General features: G+C 35.0%; 1 protein-coding gene across 1 annotated transcript in view; it reads right to left on the bottom strand.

Annotated features, from left to right (window-relative positions):
- Positions 1–8,734, bottom strand: part of LOC138697014 (putative transcription factor SOX-15) — a 203,553-nt gene extending 194,819 nt beyond the window's left edge. Inside the window, exon 1 of the mRNA XM_069822607.1 lies at positions 8,552–8,734. Coding sequence (XP_069678708.1) covers positions 8,552–8,734 — 183 coding nt within the window. The remainder of the gene's footprint in view (positions 1–8,551) is intronic.
- Between the last annotated feature and the right edge of the window lie 4,502 nt (positions 8,735–13,236).

Below are 13,236 nucleotides of genomic sequence, written 5' to 3'. Positions count from 1 at the left end.
ATGGACAAATAATTATGAATATATGGCGAAATTAATGGACAAATAATTATGAATATGTAGCGGAAGGGATGGAAAAATAATTATGAATATATATAGCGAAATTAATGGACAAATAATTATGAATATGTAGCGGAATGGATGGACAAATAATTATGAATATATAGCGAAATTAATGGACAAATAATTATGAATATGTAGCGGAATTAATGGACAAATAATTGTGAATATTTAGCGGAATGAATGGACAAATAATTATGAATATGTAGCGGAATGGATGGACAAATAATTATGAATATGTAGGGAAATTAATGGACAAATAATTATGAATATGTAGCGACATGAATGGACAAATAATTATGAATATGTAGCGGAATGGATGGACAAATAATTATGAATATGTAGCGAAATTAATGGACAAATAATTATGAATATGTAACGACATGAATGGACAAATAATTATGAATATGTAGCGGAATGGATGGACAAATAATTATGAATATGTAGCGAAATTAATGGACAAATAATTATGAATATGTAGCGACATGAATGGACAAATAATTATGAATATGTAGCGGAATGGATGGACAAATAATTATGAATATGTAGCGAAATTAATGGACAAATAATTATGAATATGTAGCGAAATTAATGGACAAATAATTATGAATATGTAGCGACATGAATGGACAATAATTGTGAATAAAAAGCGGAATGAATGGACAAATAATTCTGAATGTGTAACGGAATGAATAGAGAAATAATTATGAATATGTAACGGAATGAATGGACAAATATTTATTTATATATAGCGGGATGAATGGACAAGTAATTATGAATATGTAGTGAAATGAATAGACAAATAATTATGAATATGTACGGGATGAATGCACAAATAATTATGAATATGTAGCGGAATGAATAGACAAATAATTATGAATATGTAGCGGAATGAATGGACAAATAATTATGAATATGTACGGGATGAATATACAAATAATTATGAATATGTAGCGGAATGAATAGACAAATAATTATGAATATGTAGCGGAATGAATGGGCAAATAATTATGAATATGTACGGGATGAATGGACAAGTAATTATGAATATGTAGCGAAATGAATGGACAAATAATTATGAATAAAAAGCGGAATGAATGGACAAATAATTATGAATATGTAGTGGAATGAGTAGACAAATAGTTATGAATATGTAGCGGAATGAATGGACAAAGAATTATGAATATGTACGGGATGAATATACAAATAATTATGAATATATACGGGATGAATGTATAGATAATTATGAATATGTAGCGGAATGAATAGACAAATAGTTATGAATATGTAGCGGAATGAGTGGACAAATAATTATGAATAAATAGCGGAATGAGTGGACAAATAATTATGAATATGTAACGGAATGAATAGACAAATAATTATGAATATGTAGCGGAATAGTTGGACAAATAATTGTGAATATGTAGCGAAATGAATAGACAAATAATTATGAAAATGTACGGAATGAATGGACAAATAATTATGAATATGTGGCGGAATGAATAGACAAATAACTATGAATATGTAACGGAATGAATTGACAAATAATTATTTATATATAGCGGAATGAATGGACAAGTAATTATGAATATGTAGTGAAATGAATAGACAAATAATTATGAATATGTACGGGATGAATGGACAAATAATTATGAATACGTAGCGGAACGAATAGACAAATAATTATGAATATGTACCGGAATGAATGGGCAAATAATTATTTATATATAGCGGAATGAATGGACAAGTAATTATGAATATGTAGCGGAATGAATGGACAAGTAATTATGAATATGTAGCGGAATCAATGGGAAAATAATTATGAATATGTAGCGGAATGAATGGACAAATAATTATTAATATATAGCGGAATGAATGGACAAATAATTATTAATATATAGCGGAATGAATGGACAAATATTTATGAATATATAGCGGAATTAATGGAGAAATAAGCCAATTAATAAAAATCCCGTACCTTGTTTTCTCCTATTACATTCCCGACCACTTTTTCCTCCCGCTGAATATCCCAACAATGGTGGTCGGCTTGTGCCTGATTAAATCATAAACCAGGCCTGCAGATGTTCCGCGGTTTGTAGTCATTAGACACGGCGCAGTACAAGTGTTTGCGGTTTGTATCGTTAGTAGCGTACATCGCTTCTTGCACCTAGTTCTTACATACTGTGAGCGTTGTCTTCTTCTTTCGTTAGATGTTCACAGACGTTCGGTCGAGAGGTCTGGCCTTAATTTGATTATTACGTAGAACGTCTATAGTCAACAAATATTGAAACTACTTTCTGTCAAGAATTTTTGTCGATCTCAATTTATAATTTACCATCATCATCATTATCCTCGTCGGTTACGACATTTGCCATGCGTACGAAATTCGCGCCGGCTTAAAGCGATGGATTTTTGAGCGACAAATATCTGTAGCACGACTCCATTAAATATACGTTATACGGCACGTAAAAGAAACCTGTGCCGCGCCGTGGTCAGGGGTTCAAGAGCAGGTGTAAGCTGTGCTTGGGCAAGACTTCGAATTAATAATTTCAACCGAAAAATTGTTCCGGGCCCGGGTATCGAACCCAGGACCTTTGAGCGCGCCAACGCTTTACCAACTGAGCTACCAGACACTGGCTCAATTTTTCTTTTACATCTACATATCTCAAGTGGGCTGACAAGACGTCAAAGACCCAACATTGAGTGCACACAAACTCTGTGTGACTTGAATTGTGGTTTCATAACGAAAAGCGAGGGACACAGAGTTTGTGTCCATTGAATGTTGGGTCTTTGACATCTTGTCAGCCCACTTGAGGTATGTGGATATAAAGGAAAGATAGAGCTAGTGTCTGTTACAGCTATATCTGAAAGCTAGATTTGCAAGACTTCGAATGTCAGATAATCCCACGGCGAGCCCTCAGACTCGTCTCCAGAAAATACCATCTCATCACCAATCTCAGTCGGCCTCGGTAGCGTAGTCGGTATAGCGCTTGAGGTTGCGGGTTCCTCCCGGCCCAGGTTGATGTCATTTAAGTGTGCTTAAATGCGACAGGCTTATGTCAGTAGATTTACTAGCATGTAAAAGAACTCTTGCGGGACGAAATTCCGCCACATCGGCGACGCTGATACAACCTCTGCAGTTGCGAGCGTCATTAAATAAACCGTAATTTAATTTTTTTCACCAATCTCATCGATATTACGTAGTTCCGCATTTGACACAGCGTCACTAAATAATCAATGAAAAGGAAGTCAACAGAAGGCAAATAATGATAATGACATATTTATCACCAATGTAAGGGAGGTAAATTTCTACTTCTCTTCCGGGAATTGAACTCGAATGCGTTAGGTTTGTACCTATAAACGCTACCACTGCCTCACAGAGGGTGTAAAGAGATGTTCCTTGGAGTAGCAAGGTTTTCCCGTTTCCAGCAGTCCACACCTGTGGAGTAACGGTTAGCGGGACTTGGACTCTCACTTTGAGAGAGGAACAGAGCTTAAGTGTGTTTGAGAATAAGGTGTTCAGGAAAATATTTGGGGCTAAGAGGGATGAAGTTACAGGAGAATGGAGAAAGTTACACAACTCAGAACTGCACGCATTATATTCTTCACCTGATATAATTAGGAATATTAAATCCAGGCATTTGATATGGACAGAGTATGTAGCACGTATGGGCGATTCCAGAAAAGCATAGAGAGTGTTAATTGAGAAGCCGAAGTGAAAAAGACCTTTGGAAGCCGAGACGTAGATAGGAGGATAATATTAAAGATGAATTTCATGGAGGTGGTATATGTTGTTAGAGGTTGGATTAATCTTGCTCAGGATAGGGACCGATGGCGGGCTTATGTGAGGGCGGCATTGAACGTCGGTGTTCCTTGAAAGTCATTTGTAAGTAAGTAAACATTTATTTTATTTTTATTATTTTTGTGAAATTTGGTTTGAAGTTAGATTAGTTGTAATTGTGATAGTTAATGATAACAGTAGTAATTATAATAACTGTTTTTTTACTTCATCAGTGCGGTTTTCGGCGTAATAGATCGACTATTGATCAGATTTTTTGTATTCGACAGATAATGGAGAAAAAATGGGAGTATAAGGGTACAGTACATCAGTTATTCATAGATTTCAAAAAGGCATATGACTCGGTTAAGAGGGAAGTATTATATGATATTCTTATTGAATTTGGTATTCCCAAGAAACTAGTTCGATTAATTTAAATGTGTCTCAGTGAAACATACAGCAGAGTCCGTATAGGTCAGTTTCTATCTGATGCTTTTCCAATTCACTGCGGGCTAAAGCAGGGAGATGCACTATCACCTTTACTTTTTAACTTCGCTTTAGAACATGCCATTAGGAAAGTTCAGGATAACAGGCAGGGTTTGGAATTGAACTGGTTACATCAGCTTCTTGTCTATGCAGATGACGTGAATATGTTAGGAGAATATACACAAACGATTAGGTAAAACACGGAAATTTTACTTGAAGCAAGTAAAGCGATCGGTTTGGAAGTAAATCCCGAAAAGACAAAGTATATGATTATGTCTCGTGACCAGAATATAGTACGAAATGGAAATATAAAAATTGGAGATTTATCCTTCGAAGGGGTGGAAAAATTCAAATATCTTGGAGCAACAGTAACAAATAAAAACAAATGTAAATGACACTCGGGAGGAAATTAAACGCAGAATATATGGGAAATGCCTGTTATTATTCGGTTGAGAAGCTCTTCTCATCCAGTCTGCTGTCCAAAAATCTGAAAGTTAGAATTTATAAAACAATTATATTACCGGTTGTTCTGTATGGTTGTGAAACTTAGTGGACTCTCACTCTGAGAGAGGAACATAGGTTAAGGGTGTTTGAGAATAAGGTGCTTAGGAAAATATTTGGGGCTAAGCGGGATGAAGTTACAGGAGAATGGAGAAAGTTACACAACACAGAACTGCATGCATTGTATTCTTCACCTGACATAATTAGGAACTTAAAATCCAGACGTTTGAGATGGGCAGGGCATGTAGCACGTATGGGCGAATCCAGAAATGTATATAGAGTGTTAGTTGGGAGACCGGAGGGAAAAAGATCTTTAGGGAGGCCGAGACGTAGATGGGAAGATAATATTAAAATGGATTTGAGGGAGGTGGGGAATGATGATAGAGACTGGATTAATCTTGCAAAGGATAGGGACCGATGGCGGGCTTATGTGAGGGCGGCAATGAACCTTCGGGTTCCTTAAAAGCTATTTGTAAGTAAGTAAGTAAGTAAGTAAGTTGTTTTACTATTTTATTATTAGTAGGCATTATTTTCGTTTTGAAGATTCAAACTGTGCATAGTTACAGCACGAATGGCCGTATGAGCTCTTGCGAAGGATCTTGTGTACATGAGTTTGTATAATTTATTATGCATCAATAAATGCACCTATCTATCAAGTAAGTAAGTTAGTAGTAGTAGTAGTAGTAGTAGTAGTAGTAGTAGTAGTAGTAGTAGTAGTAGTAGTAGTATTGATCACATTTTTTGTAATAAAGTCTATAAATAAAATATTTATTCTTATTCAGTTTCTTACGGATCTTTCTAATGTGACTGAACGTGAAAACATTCACTTGATTTGAGCCTTCACGAAATAATTTCAACTTTTCTTGTATAAAAACTTGCGATGTTAAAGTCTCGTGAAGATTTCCCAGTGCAAACGGTAGCAGCAGAATTGAACCATGAAGCACGATAGGATACTGTATCCAATCACAGCAACTTGTATGTCTCTCTCTCTTTCTTTCTCTCTCTTTTTCAGCCTCGTTCTTTTATTTCTTTTCCTTGCGATAGGTTATTTTATTTGTATTTTCTTTTATTTCCCCATCAATCTCCAATCCCCTTTCTCTTTCCTTTTTCTTTTTTGATCTCGCATTTTTCTCCGTTACGTTTTGCCTTGATTTCGGTAAGCACGTACCGCTGGACTAGGTATCAGAAGCGGTCAAGACATGCGGCTCATGTGTGCGTGCAAGACCGGACTTTGTGTCACATTTTGCTAGAGTACGAATTTCAGCTGCTGCACTGAACACGTTGACAGTTACTGTGATCCTCTATGCCATATTATGCCTATATCCTATTTGTGAAGACACTTTGAAAATTTCCAAGTCCTGCTAAACATACATCAATTTATTCAAAATTGTCTGATCGTGAAAATAGTGGGCCCGGATTAAATCCTGGTTGGGACAAGTTACCTGGCTGAGGATTTTTCCGAGGTTTTCCCTCAACCCATTAAGAGCAAATTTTGGGTAACTTTCGTTGGTGGAGCCTGGACTCATCTCGCTATCATTATCACCAGAGACCGAAATCTTTTGGTAGAATGTCTTTTTAAATATGTTAAATCTATCTTCATTTTGAAAGTAAATCTGTACGAATTATACCTTTGTGATTGAAACGTCACAGTTTTATGTTGCCCTTTTTTGCCTTTTTTAATATAAATGCCTAATTTACAAAATAAATGCTTTTTTCTGCCTTTATTTGATTATATATCTATTATTTATTAATTTATTATTAAAAATTGCTTACAGGTATATTTTAATTTACTTTTATAACTGCTACAATGAAAGTGACTTCACCGAATGTATATTATTGTCTTTCAGTCAGTTCATATTCTCTTTGCAACAATTGCTGCCATGCAAAAATGTATAACAGTAAGCGTTTTAATTATCGCTTGTGTTTATTTGACAAGGCAACAATGAGTGCGGGTCTAACGTTATTTTTAACGGTTATTATTCTTTCAGTTTTCATTGCGATGTTGTTGTAGCTATAGTCGCGACGCTGTTATTCCCAGCGTGACTCCTCCTCTTTGGTTACGTCTTAGGAAGTGAAGGCTCTATAAAGTCTAGGTAGATAGTATCGTTCGTCATTTTTGTTCTTTCGTTGCCGAGCTACCATACAAGGAATCTATTTGCCACACCGTTAAACATTATAATGTCGTAGCTCCTATGATAATAAATCAAACGTACTGTAATTCAGCAAATAATTGAGCTGCAAATAACGTCTTCGTGTGCTTTCTGCGAACGCCAACGAAAGAGCCAAAATGGCGGGCGATTATATTAAGTATTTATCGAGCCTTGAGAAATGAATAACGTCTTCATAATCGAATCACAAGACGCACACGTTTAAATGTAGCCGACCTGCAACGCGATTGGCTACCGGAAATTAGAGCGACGGGACTATAATTTAATTCTATAACCGCTACAATGAGAGTGACTTCACCGAATGTATATTATTGGCTTTCAGTCAGTTCATATTCTCTTTGCAACAATGAGTGCTGCCGTGCAAAAATGTATAACAGTAAGCGTTTTAATTATCGCTTGTGTTTATTTGACAAGGCAACAATAAGTGCGAGTCTAACGTTAATTTTAACTGTTATTTTTCTTTCAGTTTTCATTGTGATGTTGTTGTAGCTAGCTAAATATTTCATATCGCAACATATCAGTACAACCAAACACAAAAATGCACTTTCCAAGGCTACTGGGAAGAAGATTTCTTTGCTTCCAATAGTAATTGCAACATCGAGTCGAATATCTCAATTTGCATTCGACTTATGTAAAGCTTTTCTAGCTGCCGAAATCCCTTTGTGGGTCTAGTGCAAGGTTTTTGTAATTGCCTTTCATTGCGTATTTTAGCTATTTATAATGCCTTTTTGCCTGCCTATTTTAGCTATTTATGATGCCTTTTTGCCTGCCTATTTTAATGATTCATAATGCCCAAACTTCCGGTCTCAGATTATCACCTTCATCTGACTCAAACGCTAGATAACCGTAGCAATTGATAAAACGTCGTAAAATAACCAACTCAGAAAAATTTATTCACACATTACTGGGGTTCATTTTAAGCAATAGGCAACTATTATAAGAATCAAATATGGAGACCATTTTCGTTCTTCAATTATTCTTAGCCTTTTCTCCAGACTCTGTACAGCATTTATCTCGACTATTACAATTTTACCACGTCATACTACTTTTCACAATAAAGTGGTACGGAACGACGTGTTTCAACCAATAATGGCTGCTTATCCTACAATTTTTATCACCTCTCTAGCATTTATTTGTTTTATCACCTCCCTAGCATTTGTTCCTTTGTTTGCCAACATTGTACCTTTTAAAATGATTCATGTTTATTTCATCATCCTTAACTAAAAAAAAAAAAAGAATCGTCTATCATTTATCTTGTTTATATTATTTAGTTTATGTTATAGCTTTTGCTGTATACGATTATGGATAATCACGTATAAGAGATTGTTTAATATACAGTAAGGTCCGAAAGTCTTGTCCCCTCCCCCCTCTTGTACTGTATGTTGATGTGCATCCATTTTGAACATCTCATAGCAGATGTGTGGCAATGGTTGATACTTTACGTTCCAGCTTGTTTAGAGATCCAGAACATCATTGTTGCGGCACAAAATGATGGGCGCCATGTCATGTGTGAAATTTCCCGCAGCAAAGTCGGTGTGATTTCCCTGAATGCCTTCCTAACAGCTTGGTTCAAATCTTCAATTGTCTGGTATCGATGTTTCGAGACATGCTGCTTAATTATTCCCCAAAGGGAAGTCACACCGCCTTTGCTGCGGGAAATTTCACACAGGACATGGCGCCCATCATTTTGTGCCGCGACAACGATGGTGCCCATATTGATGCTGGAACGTAAAGTATTAACCATTGTCACACATCTGCTATGAAATGTTCAAAATGGATGCACATCAACATACAGAAAAGGGGAGGGGATGACAAGACTTTTGGACTTGCTGTATATTGATAATTGAAGTGGAATGCAGCTGTTTTAATAAAAATGAAACAGAATCAACAAAACCTTCTTGACTAGAAATCATCCATAGAATTCAATGAAGATTGTAAAATTGGCACAACTAATAACAAGAGAAGAGCTGATCATGACACACTACTGCCATCTAGCGGAATATTTGTTACGGGATGGTACAATAATACATTTTTAAGATAGTAAGTCAGTTAATATTTTATTGTAATAGAGTACTTTATTTCTTCTAATCTTTACATACTTTCTTCTCGTCGTGTAATAGTCAGTTAAATCCCACTCAAGTTTTGATTTTCTCTAGACAAATCAAACTCTTTAGTGAGATTGCTATAGATAAATTGTTTTGTTTTAGTATTTTAGTAATAATTTCCTCGTATTAGATTAACTCTTTCTGTTGTATTTGTGTCAGAATACTAGAACAGCCCATCTTCCTTTGATTAATTAGATTGAAACTGAGTGTCACTGTTATTTTGTGTCTGTATTTGTTGCATCTGTTTTATTTTTGTATAATTTGTTACTATGTCAGACTAATTTGTATTATTTTGAATTTCCACTTGTACTCGTATGTGTAGTTTTTTTACGTTCTTTTCATATTTTCACACGTTATAGTAGATTAATTTCCATAATTATGATGTAAACTTACACCTTTTCTTGTAGTTGTAGTTACATTTCTAATGGTGTGGCAGAGAAGACCTGATGGCTTCAACTCCACCAGAGTATGTTAGGTTAGGTAACGATGGCTAGAGGCGGGTTAGGGACCACCATTTGCACATCGGCCATACTGAGGCGTATTGTGCACCTCGAATTTATGGGATGAATGATGTGTACCAACCCACCGGCAGCATGTAACCCCCGCCCGCTCACCCAATGGGGACCCCCTACCCCCAAGGTGACCAAGCAACACAGGATCCATTCCAAGATGTCGAAGCGCCCTTGGACGTGCTCTTAAGAAATAAATCCTGGCAGAGATATTGCGAAAGGCTGGGAACCCAGGAACGGTTGCGAAGAGGACGTCCCCCATAAGCGGACGAAGATGTGCGTCTTGACCTGAATATGTGTATAAAATGAGATGAAGAAAACGAATGATATGAAAACCGAATTCTTTTTCTACGCGGGAAGGGAAGGGAAATGGACCGTGGCAATGAAAATTCTAACCCGGCACTTGCCTAAGTAACTGTGGAATAATCACAGTCGGTCGGTCCGAGAATCGAACTGCAGGCCTCCCGAATGCGAGTCCCATGCGAGTCGCCTTGCTCAGTCCAATAGAGTAAATGAATTAATGGTTGAATGGAAGAATGAATGAATGAATGAATGATTGAGTAAATAAATAAATAAAGAAATTTTAATTAAATTTGTAGCTAATCGGCGGTGTATGCAATGGAGGGAGAAAGGAACTGGCCACCCTATCCCATTATCTCCTGGCCTAGTTGCCTTATAAGTGTGCCTTTTAGTATCACTTGTGAGGTTCAGACCTGTCTTCGGACAGTTGACCAAACAACATGTTAAATAAATGTTTTTAAATTTAATTTTTCTTTTCGGTGAATGCTATGGCAACCCATCCCGAAAGTCGCGGCGACCTATTTTTGGTTCGCGGCACATAGGTTAAAAACTCTTGTGCTATAATAAACGTAGAAATAGTAATATGCGTTAAAAGAGCGGTATGTTGAAGTTTTCATGTTCGAGGAAAAGTTTGAAAAAGCGAAACGTAGTTGAAATTTTTTAATTTCCGAGAATTGAAAGAAAACATACCGCTCGTGTATCGTACATTATTTTGTGCGAAGATCATTTATTACATACCTGAAAGAGGAATTTCTAATTAGTAGCAATGAAATCTCCATCTTGGTTTCTGTTCAATGACGGCAAATTTACAAAACAAAAATATCTATCTTCAACATTGTTGCTTTAAAATGTTTTCTGTGTTTACTATACGTCTGTCTTTTGTTTCCCCCAGTCTATGATGAGTCTGGAATCTTGTTGATTTTTTCACGGCTTCCTTAATGTTACTTGCATCACGAATGCAGTAACTTCAGTGGAGTTGTAGAGTTTACTTAATTTTTGCAAATATTTAAAAACAATAATTAACAGTGCAATTTAGGTGAAATTGCAGTGGTAAGTTTCCAATTTATAATTATTACTATATTGAACGTCTCTAAAAATAATATGTTAAAAGCCTAAAGCAGTAAAATCAATATGTCACTTAAGTGGTAAGAAGAGGGAAATTGTTACGTGTGTTAGGTTGGGAATGCTGAATGTAGAATTTTAGACTTTCCGCGCATTGGTTTTTTGCGGAAACCAAGCAAATACGCAGGATCTCGCACAAATATTATTCACAACTATGTGCTCAAAATACGTCAGAGACGGAATCTGGTGGCTAGACTTCAATATACAGATGTTTCCAGATATTTGAAACGATCTGTACAATAATTACGAAACGCGTAGAATAGTAGGGAGACATAAATATCGGCATTTTTGTGTGCTTGAGGAGAAACGTTACAAAGGATAGCCATATTGTATACCGAACATTCAGATCTGACCTTACTTTGAGGCCTTACAACACTGCAACTTAATAAATGTGTGACAGTACATTCAGCTTTTGCATGGCTGTGGGCGAAAGTGGTTTTGTTGTTCGTACGTGCTGAATCTTCTTACACGTACACGCCTTCTTCACTGGCATCATAAAACACATCACTTTGTGAGTTAGTAAACCAATGGGACCTCTTTTCAAGGAGCTGTTATTTGTTGAAGCACTTCCGCATGTCTCTGGATACATTCAGGCATCATTTTTCGTCCCCTGTTTATAACGTAACGTAATGACTCAGAAGGACTTCTTCGGTGGTCTGGCGATTATCATGCTTGATGGGTTCAAACCCCGCCGAGGGCAATAGATTCTCAATAGACGATAAAAGTCATTCGGAAAGGAAGTAAAACTAGGCGTGTAATTGAACTTTATTCCTGATTAAGTGGGTAAAATTTAATACGCTGTTCAGAACCACAAAGACAGAGAACACTGTTGCTAATCTCATGGCTGTAAAAAAATCTCAGAATGTACAAAAGTGCAGTAGGTTGAGTATATTATTATTATTATTATTATTATTATTATCATTATTATTATTATTATTATTATTATCATTATTATTATCATTATCATTATCATTATTATTATTATTATTATCATTATTATTATCATTATTATTATCATTATTATCATTATTATTATTATTATCATTATCATTATTATTATTATTATTATTATTATTATTATTATTATTATTATTATTATTATTATTATTATTATTATTAGAGCCCGAATGTTTGGCAAAATGCTTTTTTACTGGGTGGAAGTAAATCATTATTTGCATAGATATAAATGTGTTTTGGAGTAAATCAAAGTGATAGGGCCAATTTTTATTTTGCCTATTTTGCCTTTTTAAGGTGTTTCTTACTAATATATATATATATATATATATATATATATATATATATATATATACTGTCCTGCTTTTCACATGCGATATTATTCTTCTCAAGTGTTATTATATTATATAATTCCATTGCCGCTGAAATTTAAATTTTAGTTCCTGTTTCATCTTATTTATTTATTTTTTTATTTTCTATATTTCTCTTATATTAATATTGTATTATATAATTGATGTAACTGTAATTTTAATTTTATTTCCTATTTTATTTTATATTCTCTTATAGGCCTATTAATATTATATCTGAACTGCGACCGAACACGAGCGCTGCTCATTCGGTCTCAAATTTTGTTAATACTACTGTATCTCCTTTTTTATATTGATTGTATTATTTTATTTCTATTTCTCTTGTTTGTAATTATATTCTTTATTCTGTATATTTAAATTTAAATAAATATATAAGTAAATAAATAAATAAATAAATAAATAAATAAATAAGTAAATAAATAAATAAATAAATAAATTCCTTTTTTGTCATTTTAAACCAACATTTCTTGCTTATTTGCAATTTTCTAATTAATTGCAATGTAATGGGTACCGTCAACCGGGTATACTTTACACAAGGAGGGTAACTTTACACAGTTCTAGAAAAATGGTGTATAACAGTTTTAATAATGGCACACACTTCAGTCTACCACACATATGTGCTGTTGTCAAATAGAATCAGTTCCACGGAGTTGCTACACATTGTCTGTAATGTGCTGCTTTCTAAACATTTTTCTAGAAATGTCTAAAGTTACCCCCCTTGTGTAAAGTATACCCGGTTGACGGTATGAAATTTAAATATTCGAAACAATGACTACCTTTACTAACAATAGTAAATAAAAGTAATTTATTTTGGTGCGTAATCTGCTAATAATCGTGCTTTAATACTATTGGTGTAATATGAATAATGAACGACAATCCACAGTTACA

This window comes from Periplaneta americana, chromosome 3, assembly GCF_040183065.1.
Source record: "Periplaneta americana isolate PAMFEO1 chromosome 3, P.americana_PAMFEO1_priV1, whole genome shotgun sequence".
Classification (NCBI taxonomy): domain Eukaryota; kingdom Metazoa; phylum Arthropoda; class Insecta; order Blattodea; family Blattidae; genus Periplaneta; species Periplaneta americana.
Note: the sequence above shows the minus strand (reverse complement) of the source record. Positions and strands in the feature narration are given on the sequence as shown.